Raw genomic sequence first — 19,619 nt, forward strand, 5'->3', positions numbered from 1 at the left:
ATTGTTTACAAGTAGAGAAGTTTTTTTTAAAGAATTATTATATATATGTGCTTACTCACTAAATTACCACTAGAGTCCGGATCTAATACAAGAACCAAAGAAACTGAGCCCGTAATTTTTTAGAAGATGCTTCCTTGCTCACCATAATTTTGTGCTTAGTTTGTCTGCTGAATTCTAGAAGGAGAGAAAAAGATTTTTAAGGAATTATTACATGTAGTAATGCATATTCGCTAAATTACCACTAGAGCCCCATTCTTATACCAAAACCCCCGTCTCTTTGACCATACATTTCACAATTTTAGTAGAGGCTTCATTTATAATCATATTACTTAGTAACATTGTGCTTAGTTTGTTTGCGAAATATCAAGTTGTACATATAATACTGAAACACTGAATACTGAAATCTGACGCAGTTTATAATCCGTTCTATTTCCCTCAAATTTGGCAACGGGTAACACAACATGACAACGAACCGTTACATGCGCGTAATGTTCGCCGCAGAATTCACGTCAAACAATTTAAAAGCAAAAAAGTTTTCTTAAAAATTAAGACATTCAGTATAATCAAACAAAAAGTGCCTGTTTGGGAGGGCAACAGATGAAATTGACACCCCTCGAAAACCAGTCAATCTCCGCTTCGCCTCGGTTGATAATGGTTTTCTCGGGGGTATCAATTGTAATTGTTATACTTTCATGTTAAATACTGAAATCTGATTGGTTAAGACGCAGTTAATAATATTTACTATTACCCTCAGCGTTAGCAACGCACTTGGCAATGGGTTAAAATTAAAAAATGTTACATGCTCGAAAATTATGCGCGTACGGTTCGCTGTATAATTCACGTTATTCCTATATAAAAGCAGTAAAATTTTCTTAAAAATTTTAAAAAAAGACATTCAGTATAACAAAATAAATAGTGCCTGTTTGGGAGGATAACAGTTGAAATTGACACCCCTCGAAAACCATTGTCAACCTCCGCTTCGCGTCGATTGACAATGGTTTTCTCGGGGTGTCAATTTCAACTGTTACCCTCCCAAACAGGCACTATTTATATACTGCTACCCTCCAAAACAGGGAATATTTATAAATATTCTACTCCTCAAATACAATAAGATGCTACGCAAAATGTTGGTCAAGTTAACCCTAGCAGGCTCAGAGAGTTTAAACTGTTAATGCACAAAGCATGCTGACGGATTAAAACAGATTACAGGTGACCTGAAAAATATTGGAATGCCAATAACTTATTCTCGGGTAATAATAATAAGTCCCAACCACTTATTTTTTAATTTTATACCCTTGATATATTGCAGTTTAAACAATCCCATCTAGTCGAGATAATGAAGTTTGACTGTATTTGGTTAGAAAAAGAAAAATAATTCGCAATAACATACAAAGGATGGATTTGCATTTTCATCAGTAAGGTTCTTTTTATTCTGAGTAAACAACATCCTTTTGGAATCACAAATTGCATAAAACAATTTATTGAAGACAATGGTCAAATACATGCACATGTCAACTCTACGACATCATCAAACAACAAATTTAAAGTTTTTTATTTCATAAAATCAATTATTCTGATATATTTATCCATAAAATTGAAAGTGCAAAGATATGTTTACCAGAAAAAATGGATTTCAAGTTTACATATCATTTAGGGCTCACCACATTAGCTACAAAATCCTCAAACTGTATTAGAGTAAAATATGGCAGAAGACCTCCAAAGACAATTTGTACGGTCAAACAACCATAAAGCATCCTGGTAAACTTTTTGTTTTGTAAAATTGCCTTATACATCCATGCAAAATTTCCTTTCAGTGAACTAGAATTGTTCTGTGTTGAGAACATTCTTAAGGTGGTTAGAAAACATGGACAGAATACTCCAAACACAGTCTGAGTGGCCAAGCTCGTTGCTAATACTTGAGGCAAGCTTACATTGAGACCACTTATAATTGGTTCTCTAATAAAAAATGTCTGAGAGGAAACTGTTGGCAGCACTGATACTAATGTTGTGCCTGCAATCATGGCTAATGATGAAGATGCCGAGTATGAGAAGACCTTTGGCATGCCTGCTGCGAGATAGGAAGCGGTAACACCTGCTACAGAAGCTGCCATCACTGGTCCTTTTTGTAAGAGAAACCTTCAAAATATACCAGTGAAAAATTGTTTTAAATAAAAATATATATACACTAATTTTTCATTTCACACAGCAAAAAGCCCAGGGGCCATATATTACTCACTTTAGCAGTATATGTTGAGGCTTTTCGATTGATTTCACAGAGTTGACTAGAAAGTCACTAACTTCTACTTCATACACTATATCATAATCAGATTTGATGTCACAAACTGCATTCCATTCAATTGTTCTCTGACAAGGAATGTATCATAACATTAAAATCAAATTTTATTTTTACAGTTTTAAAATCATTTAACTTCTTTTCATGGATGCAGTCACAAATACTGGTGATATTGAAATCTATACACATATTATCCAAATTGTGTATCTTTTTAATACTTGACAGCTTTAATGTTTACAAACATCAATTCATATTGTAAACTTTTGGTAAAAAGAGATCTGCAGGCCTTTAATGATCACCAAGTAAAATATAAAGTTTGTAGCCAAGAATGTTGTGATATTTAATAGTTTTGGTGCACTATTGTCATTGAAGTCACTTTCTAATCCTCCTTAGCTATCATAGTATTGTAAAGGCAAAAGAATTTAATGATTACCTTGAGGTTTCATGATAAAGTTAAACGTAGGTAATAAGAGATTACAGAGCTCATCGAGACAATACATCACCTTTATGAGACAACCTTTATCATATAGACTTCAAGTCTTCTCATTATCAGACATAAACTTCTTATACCGGGGTATTACGAAATTTGTGAAATTTTGACACTGTCAAACAGATCATATAACCAAATGATTCTATTATTCTAGTCAAATTTGACCATCTTGTTATTGCCTAAAGGTCAGGTCGAGGTCACTATCTTTTTTCTCAACTTAAAGGATGATAAAAATATATATAGTTATTTGCAGTTATGTAGACATCTGATTAAGATATAAAGTTTCAATTCTTCAATGAAATGATAGAGTATCAGAATGTCTATCAGCTTATACCACTGAACTCAACTGGAATATATATTTAAACTAAAATTAATATTGATATAAAATACACAATTTATTGAATGATGGTGAGGGAGAAATGAAGATTAATCTCCTAGAAAAATCATATTATCCAACGGCAACGCCCAAGGGGAATATGATTTTCCTGGGGGAATAAATGAAATTTTCTTTATTTAATGTCATTTAAATAATCTATGCTGATGCAATTTAAACAGATCATTTGCAGTGTTTAAAGGGACTTTGATAGGATTTGACTTAAAATTTTCAAATTTTATTTTTCCATTTTCAATGTTTATAATGATAAATATAAAGGTTTATAATGTTATGTCAAAATTGAAAGTCAAATATAAAGTTATAGGCAAGATACAGGGTTCGTAATTCTTCGTTTTGTAAACAAAGCTCGAATATTGTCATTTTTACATATGAGTTGTATTGGTGTAAGTTTCAATCAAATGTAACTTTCTTTTGTTGATAATAGTATTCATGAAGATATTGAGTTAGTTTAAATTGTTTTTTGCATGTCATTTTGTCTAAAAAATAGAAATTCTCCACATTTCATTTTTTATAAACAACTATAGGACTCAATCTTTGCGCGAGTACTTAATTCTGCGACCACGCTGGGTTGTATCAAATCGAGAGATTATAAAATCGCAAACGTGGAACTTTGCTATTTATTTCTTATAGTTCTCAACTCTCAGAAAATAATGGCGAGATTTTAAAATCCGCGAAGGGTGCTTCTCGCGATTTTACGCGAAAATAAACTCCTCGTTTCATAATGAATTTACAGTACTTAACAATCAATTCTTACCTCTGTATCTCGCTTGTAACTTGTCTTAAGCAATCAATATTTTGGTCAATCATTTAAAATGCACCAGTACACCATTTTATACATAAAAAAAAAATGTCCAAGCCCCTTTAAGGAAAAACTAGAAATGACGTCACAATTATGCATCAAAAGTGTTGAATATTGCTGTCAATACATGTATTATATTTATTAATAAATAAAGATTTAAAGAAATACTCTATGTCAAAGTATAAAGTTTGTTGATTCACATCAGACTGGTTATAAGAAATTTAAGCTTTAGGACACTGTAACATCGCTGCTTAACTTTGAACTTAACTATCAATTATGAAATCTACAGCTGTACTGAGAAGACCAGTGCAGGATATAAAAGGAGGAGATGAAGATACTTAAGCTTGAAGTAACAAAACCAAAACCTGCAATATCATCTCCTGTGATCTGTAAATTTTGTAAGAAGAAAGGTCACATCAAGAAAAATTCTTTAGGAAAAGAATCTTTAGGTACAAACCCTGTCGCTAAACACTTAAAGACTGCCAAGACAGAGGATAGTCAAATGATAAAGCATGGAATGTGTCAAGCCGGACTGGTGTCAGTCACAAGGCAGGTGAGGTTGGTAATTTTGTTGATGCTTCACTCAATGGTTATACGGTGAAACTGCTGATTATTACTGGTGCAACATTTTTATCATTTCACCAGACATACTCAATATTGTGGTTGACAGAACAAACTAAAACCTTGCCAGGTTTACACAGCATATGTAAATTCCTAATTAAAGGGGAGGAATTAATATCCGCGTAATATCGCGAGAAGCCCGTCTCGCAAATTTTAAAATCTCGCTTTTAATTTTGAGACACATGTAAACAACATGAAACTAAGATAAAATTTCGGCATTCGCGATTTTATGTTATCGCGATTTGATGGTAAATCGTGGAATTAAGTACTTGGGTAAAATAAGGAATCTACAGTATGGAACAGCCATGAAAGTCATGATTCCTTTCACAATATCAGGTCTTTCTTTTGATCAGAAGTTTGCAATGGCAGACATTGGTATTAATGAAATATTTGGACTTGATTTTATGACAGTGAACGTCATGTTGAGTTATAATGCATCTATTTTAGGTCAGGGAAAGTGGATAAAACTTTCTTTTGAGAGAAAGTCGGGATGTGACAGAAGAAGAAACTTTCACAGGTCCTTCATGTGGTGAGTTAATTACGAAGCATAATGTCAAACCACCTTTATTTATTTAAAGACGTACCATTGTTGGATATAACTGAACCATCTGATCATTAAATATCTAAAGTCAGATAGTGGGTTCATGGCCAAAGCAAAGACAAAAGTGACTCCAGGTCAAACTCTAAGTGTCCTATTTGCACTTTCTTTGCTAAGACAGGAGAAGCATACAAGAACCACATCCTGAAGTGTGCAGTAGGAATTTTTAACAACACATTTTGCAGCGCTACTCAAGCAATAAGGAGATTAATGTTGAGACATGAAAAGAGAAGTCATCGAGGTTTGCTAGAGGAGTCTGACTACCAGTAAGTTGGACAGTAAATCAGCTGACAAACCAATGGAAGCAATGTTCAAGAAGAACACTAACCACCTGAAAGTCTGTTACAGTATCTGATTGAGAAGAATGATTGAATCAAGATTATTGAGATTTTATAGGTGAGTTTACAGATCAATCTAAAAGCAGCTAATGTTCATAGGATGAAAGAGATATCCAGGGGCCAAAAGAGAACTTGGAACCAAGGAAACCAGATGTTGCAGGGAATGAATCATCTGAAATGCTTCTGAAGGAGAGAATTATTAGAAAACACACAGTACCCATCAAACCACTCAAAAGATGTGCAACTTTCCAGTAGCGAAGAGAAAAGCAAAAATAGTGGATGCTTGCACTCAGGCAGAACCCAGTCAGAGAACTCTAACTATGGTACCAAACAAACTGAGAGGTTTTGTCAAATTGAGGTTGACATTTAGGAGATAGAGGATGTAAGATATTTAAGTTAGTCTGCGTGGCATTTGAATATGGTTAAATTTACAATGTATTAATAAATGAATTCTTAGTTTGTAATAATTATTGTATTGGATCTCTTGATGTGCATGTGGGTAAAATTAGCTGCCAGGTGCTAAGCTGAAAATGAACCAAAGGAGAAGGAGATATTTACAGTTGAATAATAGGTATTGTTTTAATACAAGCTCATCCGTTTGTAACAGTGTTGAGTGCTTTTGGCAGGCCATAGAGAGACTGTCCTGTTGGTATTGTATGTAAGTTATTAGTCATTTTTGCCACTGTGTGTGTGTACAGTCCAACCTAAACAAGACAGCAATAGTACAACACCTAGAGTGTCAATCATATTCATTATACCCTTGTGGAGGTTCTTGTGTTTGTAAATGTACTCGTTTCCCTGAAATAACTTTCGCAATATTAATCTGGGTAAGGTTAGGCTGTACCGATCATTTAGCATAATCTGGGTAAGGTTAGGCTGTACCGATCATTTAGCAATCAATAAAAATTATTACATTTTAAAAACTTGTTAAAAAATCTCTAAAGGGTAAGTTTTAAATTTGTATTTTTGTAAGTTTCTATGTATTAGCTGAATTTAATCTGGATTTCTCAATTTTTTTTGCATACATACTTTTTATTCAAAAACTTTAATTTTAAAATTTTAAATTTGCTATTTCTGTGTATCCTTATACACTAAAACATTACTAATAAAAGCCTTTTTAAAATTTCACAAACTTTGCCTCAGTATTCCTGAAAAGAATTTTTCTTAATACAATTCTGTGTCAAAATTTGAACCTCAATGTCCTCGTTTCCACAAGTTTCCGAATCTAGGCAGTCAATATTCAAACAAACATGTACCGCTTGTTTCAATATAATTTTATGAAAATTTTCCTTCCTTCTTCAAATGCACTTCAGAGCAAGATATTAATTTGTTCAATGTTGAACCCTGCTAGTTATTGTTTGAGCTTAAATATCAATTAAAAACAAGAGGCTCATGAGTCACATTTCTCACAAAAGCAACAAAGTATATTGCTAGCACAGCATAACTGTTAAAATACAAGTTGCATATCTAAATTTCCTACAAACCTTAAAGAGGCAATGTTATATTTTTAGCAGAAAATTTTCAAATATTGTTTTTCTATTTTTTTTGTTTACAATACTTAATCAAGCATAAGTTAATGGTCAAACAAAATTTAAAGGCAAGTCGTCAAGTCTACTTACGTGTCTGTATAATCAGGGTGAGCAGATAACTTCTTCTCAATAACCTGTTTGACTTCATAAGGGTTAAGGAGAATTGCCCCTTCTGGAAGCTTGGTGTTTCGTTCCCAGCGACTGATGGATGCTGGCAGTGTCCTTGATATTTTATGTTTCTGTTGAACTCTTTCCTTGTCTTCCTCCATGGTGTTTATGCCAAGTTGAATTCTGTCAAAATAAAATACATACAGGATCTAGTTGTGCACTACAAAATAAGGCAGGGACAAAGCTTAAATTAACATATCTAATGATTAAGACAAGAGAAAAGCTGTCAATGTGATAGTAAACCTGGTTTTATTTTGTGTGTGAACAGTATCCATAATCCATTTGTCAACCCTGAATTGATAAATATTACCTATCCAAAGAAATAGGGTATTTTATATGCAATACTGTGGAATCATTTTTATTCATGGGGGTCAGTGTTCATGGTCAGCCAAAACTTTCCTGGACGTTATTTCGTTGGTGTATAATCTGGGTAATTTGAATAAACATTACACAACTGATTGTGTATAGGTTTATGGGGTGTAAATTTGTAGGCAAGGGTTACCCAAGAAAGCCACAAACATTGGTCTCCCATGAACAATGATGATTTTTTCCTATTTCAAATTATTAAAAAACAAACTTTTCCATTGACTGTGAATTTTACTCTCAGGAACATTGCCCCTTTCCTTGCCTTCATATTTTCTGTTAGATATATTTTTAACAGGTCTAGGCAACCTCCGTTTTTGGAGGATAGATTTTATCCTCCGTTTTTGGAGGATAGATGTATGCGCCCCCTGGTGGATCTTTTCAGATGAAGGGCACTTAACTCTGTTTTTACAAAGGGAGTTAACTATGAATAAAATATAATTATTATACTATAAAAATATCACCTTATTTAGCTATTGATAATTATAATTATTGATAATATTTAATAAATATTTAAGTTTAAATAATTGCAGGGCTGATTTTAAAGAAAAATATCTTATGTGAAGACTCTCACATTTTTTTCAATATTCTGGATAATTGATATCTATAAATGGTATCATTTTGATTAATAAAATTTAACAATGTCTTTTTGTGTGAAGGGATTAAATTTAAATGATACTTAATAACATGTGAATTAATTAGAATAAGAGCTACAAAGTTCCTAAGGTATATGCAAACATTTACTTTGTACATGTACAATATAGCAGATCAAGATATCTATTGTGTGTCTCTCAACGTGAATGAACTCATTAATGTTTTAATGAGTAATAAACATCACTATTTTGTGATTTTTATTAAATGAAACATGTAAATAGTCTATGTCATTTGTAAAACTGAACACAGGAAGTACACACTTTCAAAGCATATTGTGAAAATACTATACATAGAATTTCAAATCGCCGCATACAATCATTAGTTTATTCCCTTAACTTTAATTCCCATATGGTCTGGTGCTTGCATTTTCTCATTAAAGATATGCACGAAGCCTTTGAAATATACCAATGCTATCCTCCAAAAATGGAGGATAATTTCACCCACAATGCAAAGTGACTTTCCATATATGGTAAAAATCAGCAGCCATCTTGAAATTGAGCTATCCTCCAAAAACGGAGGTTGCCTAGACCTGTTTAATCTCATTATAATCACTTTCAACATTGTTGATTACTGCATACTTTTTCTGTGTCCTGCATACATTAACTATATGAGTAATTTGATAAATGACAATAATTATGCCAATCAAAATATTACAACTGTCCCATAAAAATTGTCAATTGACACACCCGGTCCATCAAACAGAAGGAAGACGTCATTATGTTCACTGAACAAGAATATAATTCAATTAATTACAAAGTAAGTGGTATACATGTATCAATTTATTTTTAAATTGGGTTGCCCACATTAAAACGTGCTCAATTGGTGCTCATGGCTGGGTTTTTAATAATTTTGACTTTAGGTATTATTCATTGATAAGATTGCTGACTCCTGTGCTATATCTTTCAAAATAATAGTAATTTAATGCTTAAATAGTATGCTTCCATACAAGTTACAGCTTTTTTGGCCACTTGGTTTTTGACAACAGGATTTTTAAAGATTGTTCTTAATAGAATAAATAGATTCGTAATTATGTAAAAATTTGACACCAAATTGTGCACTAAGCTAACCCTGGGGATCATGATTTGAACAAACTTGAATCAACACTACCAGAGGATGCTTCATCATAAGTTTCAGCTTTTCTTGCCAAAAGTTTTCGAGAAAAAGATTTTTTTTAAATTACCAAATCTTTATATGATTTTATTTTTATATTCGATGTTTTCAATCTGTCAATCATAAGACAATGTACACATTTTATTTAAAACTGCTTTATGATGACTTGCATATTATTTAACAATCAAACATTTGCTAAGGAATAAACGCACGAAATCACGTGTTAAACCATCAACCACTCTCCAACACAAACAAACTTTGAGTATCTCTTCGATGTCCTCAGCCCTGTCCTCTCTTTTTGGAGAGAACGTTGGTAATGCCGATCCCGATCGGATTCGAGAGTGACTAAAATGAGTAGCAAAATCCGAGCCAGGCCAGGCGGAGTTTTTGTTGTTTTCTTAAATACTCATTTGTTCTGCACTACTTTATTTTAATACATCATATTTTGCCAGGAACGTATATACGTCCCTGATTTTTTATTCGCTGAGATTTTTATCATCAAACAATACGGATCCCATAATAATTTTTTTTTTCAATTTACACATAGAAAATTGACTTATCATGGAGTTGACCCCTCCACTTTAAAATTTTTTTTTTAATTTACGCTTAAAAAAAATGCTTATCATATTATACAAAAAAAAATGGAGTCCCCCCCCCCTCCCCACCTTGGGATTGGGAGCATGTAATAGATGGACGTGAAAATAAAGAAACCATTGAACCGCAAAGGAGCTGAAGGATTAGAATTTTCGTGATTTTGAGAATTATCTTTTTTTTCGTTTTGCTTGTACAGTTTTTTTGGATGAGTCTGCCATCCGACAATACCCTTAAAAAATCAAAGTACTGAGAGTACTGAAAGACAGGGTCTCGAAATTGTCCTTGATTTCCTCGAATATGCTTCCAAAATTTATGAGTTTGAATTAGGCCTAGTTGTTACAATCTATGTTAATTCGGCTTTTTTGCAATTGTGTGATACTTTGTCTAAATTTTACTTCTTTAGTTCTTGGAATCTTATTGTAAAAAAAAATATTTCTAACGTCAGGTGCCTGTGTTTGGTATACAAATGTTCACTTTGTTTGTTAATTCAGAAGTTAAACTTTTATTACGGATACTATCCGACTTGTGGATTTTCCCTTGGATCACAAAATTGAATAAATCTAATGATTAAAATTATCTACTTTGATATACCGGTAGTTGTTTGATTTTCCCGGTTAGTAGTAATTTTTAAAAATTTTCCTTGGTGTCTTATTTTACATAATACTAGTATACCGTTGTGTTAATTTTCTACAATTATGAAGGCCGGGATTGAGTAAAATTTAGACAAAGTATCAGAATTGCAAAAAAAGCCGAATTAACATAGATTGTTACAACTAATTCAAACTCAAATAAATTTTGGAAGCATATTCGAGGAAATCCTGGACAATTACAAATTTAAACTTTCAAGACCCCGTCTTTCAGTACTCTCAGTACTTTGTTTTAATTGTGAATCATGTGACATGCCGTTTTTTTTTTGGAAATATAGGGCCTCAAACAGAAATGATACTTTTTGTGAAATTTTTGCTAAAATTTGACATAGAAATTGATAATTTGAAGAAATCAAACAAATATTTATTAAGTTTGAACAATTATTAGTTATGATTTTAAAACAGTATGAAGTTGAACACATGTAGTGACTATAAAAGTAAAATCTAAGTCAAAGTTTATAACTTCTTGCTTTACTGGTGGCTTCAAAGGCCAGTACACAATGAACAAAACAACAGCTGTTACAAAATTTTGGAGTAATCAAATTATAACGCAAATAAAAAAAAATATAGTAATGTCATCTTTCCAAAACTTTGCATACAAATAGACATACATTTAATATCTCATTTAAAAGTAAAAAAAGTAGGGGCAAGTCTCCGATTAATATTTCATAAAAAATATGAAAAAATAAAATATTTTCACAAATCATATTGATTTGACATTAAACAATTAAATGATAAATCATTCACCCTTACATCATGACTCTTACAAATGTTATAAACAAAAATATTCTATTGAAACATGAACAATACATCTAATTTTTCCTTGAGCATTTTCTTATATTTAGCATTTTCTTCGATCTTTGTCCGATAATAACTCTTAAACATTGAAAATTTTGAATCTCCAATTCCAATTTCATGTAGTATCATCTCAACGAATGAATTTTGTTATTAGAACAGTAGTATCTCCCTCGTAAAATGTCATCAAATGATCCCTAAGCTTACATTTTATTGACATTCTTTAGTGATTTTTCATGTGAATAACACACATAAAGCTCTATTAATGGACCGTATTGCTTCTTCAAGGATATCAGAGGATTCCCCACAGATCAGCAAATCATCACTCATTTTTTCTTCATATTCCGGATTCCACAACCTCATGTTTTCTGTTTAAAAAATTTGATAGTTATTGTTTACAATACAAACAGGTAATATTCAAGATAACATGAACAGAAAAGGTATTACTACAACAGAATGACCAACAATTAGCGAATTCGTCTTAGGTATTTTACAGATGAAACGAAACACTTTTGACATTTTGGGGTATCAAAGTAATATCTCAAAATTATTGATATTTAAAAATTTGGAAATTTTTCAATTTAACAGAAAAGTTCATGAAAGTCATATTTGTCCAATGAATGTGAAAAAACTTTACATATTTCTTGATCATATATCTAATTTAGTCCAGTAATTTTGACTGCGATTCCGTACCACACACTCGACCGAGAAAACAGCGATCTTAATACACAGAACTACTACTGATCTGCAGTTAACCTTGGAATAAAAAGATTTAATTAATGTACTTGTGAAACTAAGTTTAACAACCTATATATCGCTCTCGCATTCCGTTGTGCAACGCTTCTAGCACATGTTGTTCTAGAACAGCGATAGAGATGTGGGTAAGATGAAGAGGTCGTTTACTGCCGAACTCTTCCAGCGCCTCCAACATAAACTGTGCTGTAATCCTTAGGTTACCATGTAAAGAACCTGCAGTAGAATGAGTAGATGAACAAAACTAATAAAAACAACCCATTGTATCTATAAGTGTATACATCTTTATGTAATAGTATAATGCAATTTCCCTGAATTTAAGCTGCAATGAATATTGCTATTTATAAGTAAATGTTTCAATCATGATAAGTTCAAATCAAAAGTTCAGAGGATGACTCTTACATTATGAAAGTTACTCGATAATTTCTATGTGATCTTCTATAATATAAAATTAAAGTTTTTTTTCACAGCAACTTATTGCAGATGAAAATAAACCTAATTTGTTTACTTGTATATTTTTGCTTCATTTTTCATCCACTTAATGTTTTAAAAAAAGCAATATGCATAATATTTTTCTGTCGTACCAATACCCAGTGGCTCAAAACATGTATGTTAAAGCTTGTAAAATGTTTTGATTGTGAAATAATTAAATATCACCCAATCATTAGACGCAACTGAGCATTTGATATAAAAGGTGTTGTGTATCCTTTGTGGTAAAATATAAGTTTGGTTTACTTTGTTCAAGATAAAAACATGACCTATTATCACCATGACTATGGATATTTATTTTATAAGATGCCTGTATAATAAAAAGCGCTTTGACTTTAACAGTTGTTTAATGCTATTCCAATGGACATTGAATTAAGTATTTATCAAATATTTGAAAATCCCCAAAATGAATCATTTTCATTATTCATTACATTATTCAAGTCCTTCAGATTGGTTTCACGAACGTACGATCAAACCCTCCGTACATTAGCTAGGTAAATGGTCGTTAAACGCTGAATTTCTGTAAATTAACAACCAACCTGTTCCAAGTGCTGGGAAAGCCAAGCTTGACAATCGCATCTCCTCTGCTTTCATCAAACATTTTACAACCATCTTCCTCCAGGCAGCAGTCACGTGACTGGTTTTGGCGATGGATGCCGCGTCGACGTGGTAAATAAATCTACAGCGAATCTGAGACATTTCCTCAGATGTTGTCACTGTCAGTCCATATTTTAACATGTCTCGACCTGACTCGATAAAAAATATCGCAATGAGCATCAACCAATACATGTACGAGTACTTTTCGTTCACTGTTTAAATCTTTAAAAATTATTAATTACTAGAGGAAGAAAATTTGTTCGGTCACGTAAATGATTTTTACAGTTTGAATAAAAATGAAAGAATAACATCAAATAATGATGATTACACAATCTGATGCGTATCACATTTAAAATTTGGCATTTAGTCCTCATCATATACATTCAACACTCTTGCCACTGTCTATCAATACTTACTATAAACAAAAATGAGCGAACACTGCTCATCCTCGAATACAAATTAGTTTTTCATAGGGTTCTTTCAAAGATCTAGTATACACAGCAAAAGGAAACTTACGATTTTCTGCAGTATTCAATTGTTTTTCCAACGAAGAACCGCCTTTGATGAGTATGTTCTGAGACACAGCACCTAACGGATGGACACATTTAAACAAGAAGCTTATCCATATTGCTGACCTACGCAACATTAACTTTTCCCCCAAGTATATTGTTGCGCGCAATTGATCATAGCTTACTTAATAAAATACTATTTATTTATTGCTGGGGATTCTAGGCCAATATGGTGGTCGGAATTGTTATATTATAATCAGTAATTGTTATATTACATGATTCAGTGACATATTGATATAAACATATCAAACTGGGTGTTATCAAATGAAGCTAACCCCATCATCTTTAATTACTTTGAAGATTGAGAAATGAGATTTGTGACAGAAATCATTGCATAACAGTTACCATCAGGTAAAGATTTTTTGTACTAGCTTCTTCAAAAGTGGAATTGCACTGATACACTAGTATGTACATGTACGATGACCCACACATCTTTTGCTCTGTTTACTATTAAAACAAGTCTAGTTCAGGGGGCCGAATCAGGTAATGTGAAAAGCGCTTACCTTTCCGAAGGTCAAGACATTTGTTAGAACTGTTAACAATGGCATCTACTGTAAGGTTAGTGATGTCCCCAACCAATCCCTGTACCTTCAGTGGCCCCACGTCAAAAGTGAAGGAAGAGGACACGTGACATATTGGAGTGGTATTCCAGTCTAGTCCTGGTAAATATAGGACAATAGATTCTTGAAATAAAAGATGTGATACATGTAATCATCATAATACAAACAATATTTTCAGACAATCTAATAAAAGGGTTAACCTGGCTTAATAGAATACGAAGCAGTGTTGTGTTTGAGCTGTCCCTCCATTCTGCAAGTCCATGGAATTTTAGACGCCCGGAATTCGTTCAAAAAAGAACTAGCAATTTCTCTTTCATCACAAAATACAACTGTGTTGATCCCACTGTTAGTGTTGAAAGCAAAATATTCTCTTAGGAAATTTGCTAAAGTCTGGACTTGGTGACTGGTTGTGAGTGTTCTATTACATGATAACGCCAAAGATCGGAATTTCTGCTTCTCCAACATAGAAAAGCAGCGGCTGTATGCGGTCTTTAGGGAAACCATTGGACTGGCTTCTTCTGAAGAACCACTACCCGTATTCGGTGAAATAACATGATACACAGCTAAACAATTTTTGAGTTTTCCAGCTCCAGTGGCAGTCACACTCCATTCATCAGGTTCGCCCCTTTCTTTCAAGTATTCTTTGCATTCTTTTGTAATTGCTTTTCCACCTTTTCAAGGAAAAATAAGATAGATAGATAGATAGATAGATAGATAGATAGATAGATAGATAGATAGATAGATAGATAGATAGTAAGGTGTCGATGAGAGACGATAAGGCAGGTTTAGCAAATCAACGTGTACGTGTAGAAAAACAATATGTCCATTACGTCATCACTCTTTGTAATGACGAATCTCTACATGTATGGACACAAATGGCCCGACGTGAAGATTACAAAGTACCCGTAAGGTCGCATCCCACCTCTTCGGAAGTTTTGGGATGGGTTTTTTTTTCATTCCATCGATAGACGAAGCCTAAATGAAGTATACGACGAAATCAGACTTGATTAAATGTAAAATATTCATTAGTCTTAATTTTTTGAAAAAACAAAACAAAAACAAATCAACTATAAATGAAAAAGGGAGATATTAATTTTGAAAGACGACACTCACGACACATTTTATTTTTAGAGCTAAAAAGAAGCATGAGAATCCGATGTATTTTGAATCATCGTATATGTCGTTCGATATGATATTATTTAAAACAATTTATTGCAAGAATCTTCGGGATGTATGAAGATTTATTCTCCCTAAAAATCGGGAAATACTGGTAGATTGTTCATGGGGAATAAACATTCAAACATGCGCCCCCCCCCCAACCATATTTTGATAAATGGATATTGTGTTATTTAAGCATTCAATGCTTATTACCAAGCGGTGCAGACAAATTTAATACCGCGATTTTAATGCAGACATAAGGGGAAATTCACTCTGAATGTAGATATAGAGGTTTGAATACAGTTATTGCTTCTTATGAAACAGCAATGACTCTTTGGATTTATAGATTCTTCAAGACTCTGAATTTTCAGTCAAAACCTGAAAATTGCAAGTGTTTATTTTTATTGAACACCTTTGTTGCAAGTAAATATGTATATAAATTTTAATATATCACAGTCGATCAGAGGGTCATTGCATGTTTTGTACGAAAAGATAAGTGTATTTAAAAAAGCCTCTACAACACAATTAATTTTTGTTAAAACTCATGTTTCTTTATATCAATACGCATCGTATATTACGTATATTAATATTTAATATTATGGCTTTAGAAAATAAACACAATTGATCAAATAGCAACAAGAAAATATAAGCTGCAAGTTTGATTTTACTGGTACTTTGCATTCTACACTTCTTTTCAATAGTATTGAACTAACGTGTAAAAATCCGTCATTACAAAAAACTGATGACGAAATGCACACATGTATATTTTCCTTTATACACGCACACGTTCGTTTGCTAAACACCCCTAATGACAAAAAGAGAATGAACTACCTGTTTTGACAACCATCTTTGACTGCTGGGTGATTTGGTTGTACTTCTTATCTGAATACACAAGTAAGACGTCACATTCTACTTTACTGAGCATCCCTGCCATTACAATAATTTTTTTATGTTTTATTTTGTCCTCGGGGCCTTCAGAGAGGTTGAGGACATCCACTGTACAATTTAATTGTGTTTCTAAATTCAAACACATGTCCAAGAACTTTTCCCGGTACTCTGAAGGTAACGAAAAAGTATGTCTTTTAGATTTTATAGTTAGTATCATTCTTTCCACATCTTGCCTAAAACAATTTATTGCTTCAAATTTTCCTCTAACTTTGATAGCAGAAATTTTCATGTTTGTCGAAACAACAACATTATGTTTGGTGGAAAGTGTTTTAAACTCTTCTGTTCTATTTCTAAATAGATATCTGAAAACACAGGGTCGATAAAAGTCCGTTACTTCAAATACTTGGCCTCTTAAAAGTATAGCTTCCACTTCCTTCTTTATTGTGTGAATGTGGTCAATAGTAGCTACGATACGAACCGCTAATTCGACGGGAACGAAGTCAATTTTTGCAAGCTCAGAGAATCTACATTCGATTTGCTTAAACATCGGGGTGTATTCCGCAGGAGTGATGGAGCCTGTGAGATCACCTTCAATGTCAACTTTCTCTTCCACTATTGTTGTACGAAGAAGAGTTTCAGATTTGTTTAAATCCTTTTCTGTGAAAGCAAACAACGTTATGACGTCGGAATGAGATGTGTCCAAGTAGCAGAGAGCCCTTGATGCAGCGATTTTCGTACACACATGTCGCTTAGCGTTTTTTAATCTTAAAAGATAGCTTTTAATTGGAGAAATGTCACCAATCAGTCTCTCTTTAATAATGTATCGTTCATTAGCAATTATAATACTTGCACATCGCAGAGCTTCTTCATTTCCGAGGAGCAAAATTCTTTTCTGAGACAAGTCAAAAGAACATGTAACAGAGTGTACGCTGTTTGCAATTCTTGTTTTGATGCCAGAATTCATTAAGAGGAAAATTTCACTATCTGATAATTTGATTTCCATTTTGTTTTCCTTTTTGAAGTTTTCGGTCTCAAGTAGTTCTATTTGCAATATTATTTTGTCTATGAACTCCGGTACACCGACCACGTGCACTGACTGGGAGTCAGCATCTTCTTTAATCAGTATCTTCTGTGGGCTTGCTAGTTGCTGTATAATGTGAGAACATTTCTTAGATGTAAGTGGTGTTGATCTCACGCCAATCTGCTCCACAAATTGTTCGATGCAACCTTCAACATCTTTCTGCCAATTCATTACGTCTCTGTAAAAGATTCAACCGGAAGAAGTCAAGTCCACATCCGAATCAAGCTCAGATTGATACATAACTCAATACCTTATACTTATATTTGTGTTTGTCGAATTAGTTTTGTCACTAGCCAAAGACTATTAGAACTAATCGCTGTTATCGATGACAAAGCTTTGAGCCTTTCTATAGATACTGGCCAGTCACGTAAAGATAGATTCTGTTTTCAGCGTTGAATGTTGGCCATCTGTTTTCTACAATGGAGGGTTCAAACTAAAAAAAGAAGACGGAAGTCAAATATACTAGTGGGTAATTACCAGTAACAATAACCAACATTTCTTCCTTCTTGAAAAGGTTGTATCATTTACTCGCGGGATAGGATCGATACTAATAGTTTTAGGAAAATTGGGGGGAAACAAACAAGAAGGCCACATAATAACCTCAGACAGATATAAATGAGTGAGCTAATGATTAATTCATACACTTAAATAAACCATTACACATCAAGATCAGATGACCAAAATACAGTTATCCAATCTACAAAATGGCCTTAAAGAGAAATATGTCCTTTGTAAAATAAGTCACACAACGTTGACATTTGAGATGTGGTGGGTCTCTAGTAGGAAAGAAAGTTGTTACTGATATAAAGGCGTTGAGTAAAGATGATATATCTATATATATAGAGTGTTCATTTTAATCATAATAATATACATTCTTGAAAGAAATTCATTCATTATGAAAATGATCCTTAAATAAAGGAATAACAAACACCACCCCCTCCAAAAATAAATATAGGGACAGATCATACCTTATTTTTTGCAGTAATCAGTGTGAACACTGATTTACAGACATAAATAAGACATTGGAAAATAATCTTGAGCCATAGAATGCGTCAAAGGACAGGTTCAGATATAAAGTTTGTCTCCCCCCCAAAAAAAAAAATGAATTCATAATAAATTTGAGATAAATCCAGCCATTATTAAACTGTTAAACGAGTAGAAAGGAAATCTCACACACTCTCATTTCCTTAACTTTTCAGCGATCAGGTATGCTATACATGTATATGGACAACTAAATTTATATGTGTCTACAAAGTATACATATATTTGTAAAGAAGATAAGTCCTTTGAGAAACAATCGTCACCGACATTAAATATATAGTAGTAAGTTGTATGATAAGCACAGACAGGTATATATATAGTTGTAAGTTGTATGATAAGCACAGACAGGTATATACCTGTTAGAATCACTGCACTGGACGACAAGAGCGTCACTGGAAGACTTTGGCCACTCCACTGTGGCGTAAAAAGCCGCCAGGTCTCTCTCTAGATCCTGCTGTACCTTGGTGGCGGACAGGATGAATTCCAGCTTTAGGCTGTCGATTCGAAGAGATAGTCCTCTCGTTAATAGAGAACACGAAAACCCGCCTGACACTCTGATAGACGACAGTTTATCCATCTTCGATTGTTCTGACTGTATTTCAATGTACACCAATATAAAACATCGCTTTTGTAAATGTTTACAAGCCGGAAGATTGAGTAGATAACAGTATCAATACGCCTGACTGTTACATACCAGTGTTGACTGAGAGGACAATGTTCACCATGTACCTCTTTATATTTATAACAGTATCGTACTTATATTTCTTACGTACTTTCGTTTTAAATATCAATCTGATTTATGTTTGAATTCCCCTAATAGAAAAACCCGAACATTATCGAGAATTATGAAGAAAAAGTCATTTATTGATACAATAATTTTTATTTATTTCATGAATATAATTAAGTTACTGAAAAAATAGATAAAGGTTAGCAATTTTGTTTCATGTATTAATGTCTAAAAGCAAACCCGTGACTGTGCTAAATAAAGTACTTAAGTATTATACTATATTTAAATATATGTACTATTTTTAATACAGTCATCTTCATATTTTTATATATAAAACTCTATACTTTTTTCTAACTTTCCTAT

At 33.0% G+C, this 19,619-nt stretch overlaps 1 protein-coding gene and 1 long non-coding RNA gene across 7 annotated transcripts; both read right to left on the bottom strand.

Moving 5' to 3' along the window:
- Positions 1-1,406: 1,406 nt before the first annotated feature.
- LOC105320889 (uncharacterized) lies at positions 1,407-9,762 on the bottom strand. 4 transcript variants are annotated; one of them, XR_010708338.1, is made up of 4 exons: positions 9,615-9,633; positions 7,474-7,540; positions 7,153-7,353; positions 1,407-2,136 (listed from the first exon to the last, which is right to left on the bottom strand). It is a non-coding gene; the product is annotated as an uncharacterized lncRNA (long non-coding RNA). The 4 variants fall into 4 exon arrangements; XR_010708336.1 differs by lacking the exon at positions 7,474-7,540 and having other exon boundaries at positions 9,615-9,762; XR_010708339.1 differs by lacking the exon at positions 7,474-7,540 and having other exon boundaries at positions 9,570-9,667.
- A 1,177-nt stretch (positions 9,763-10,939) lies between these two features.
- Positions 10,940-19,275, bottom strand: LOC105320888 (protein mono-ADP-ribosyltransferase PARP14). 3 transcript variants are annotated; one of them, XM_011419018.4, is made up of 8 exons: positions 18,886-19,275; positions 16,351-17,666; positions 14,562-15,032; positions 14,305-14,460; positions 13,749-13,820; positions 13,175-13,381; positions 12,201-12,362; positions 10,940-11,761 (listed from the first exon to the last, which is right to left on the bottom strand). In XM_011419018.4, the coding sequence occupies exons 1-8, from the start codon at positions 19,104-19,106 to the stop codon at positions 11,628-11,630; spliced, it is 2,739 nt and encodes a 912-aa protein (XP_011417320.3). In that variant the 5' UTR covers positions 19,107-19,275; the 3' UTR covers positions 10,940-11,627. The 3 variants fall into 3 exon arrangements, with proteins under 3 accessions (XP_011417320.3, XP_011417323.3, XP_011417322.3); XM_011419021.4 differs by having other exon boundaries at positions 16,351-17,902; positions 18,886-19,026; XM_011419020.4 differs by having other exon boundaries at positions 16,351-17,921; positions 18,886-19,024.
- Positions 19,276-19,619: the final 344 nt, after the last annotated feature.

The sequence above is a fragment of the Magallana gigas genome, chromosome 8, assembly GCF_963853765.1.
Source record: "Magallana gigas chromosome 8, xbMagGiga1.1, whole genome shotgun sequence".
Lineage (NCBI taxonomy): Eukaryota > Metazoa > Mollusca > Bivalvia > Ostreida > Ostreidae > Magallana > Magallana gigas.

What these genes read in the sequence shown, in the direction of transcription:
- LOC105320888 (XM_011419018.4), bottom strand. Translation starts at nt 19,106, where the DNA reads ATGGATAAACTGTCGTCTATCAGAGTGTCAGGCGGGTTTTCGTGTTCT. An exon ending in AAAGATGGTTGTCAAAACAG is followed by an intron (nt 15,033 to 16,350) that starts GTAGTTCATTCT and finishes TTCCTTGAAAAG; the next exon opens with GTGGAAAAGCAATTACAAAA. An exon ending in ATGTCTTGACCTTCGGAAAG is followed by an intron (nt 13,821 to 14,304) that starts GTAAGCGCTTTT and finishes TCCATCCGTTAG; the next exon opens with GTGCTGTGTCTCAGAACATA.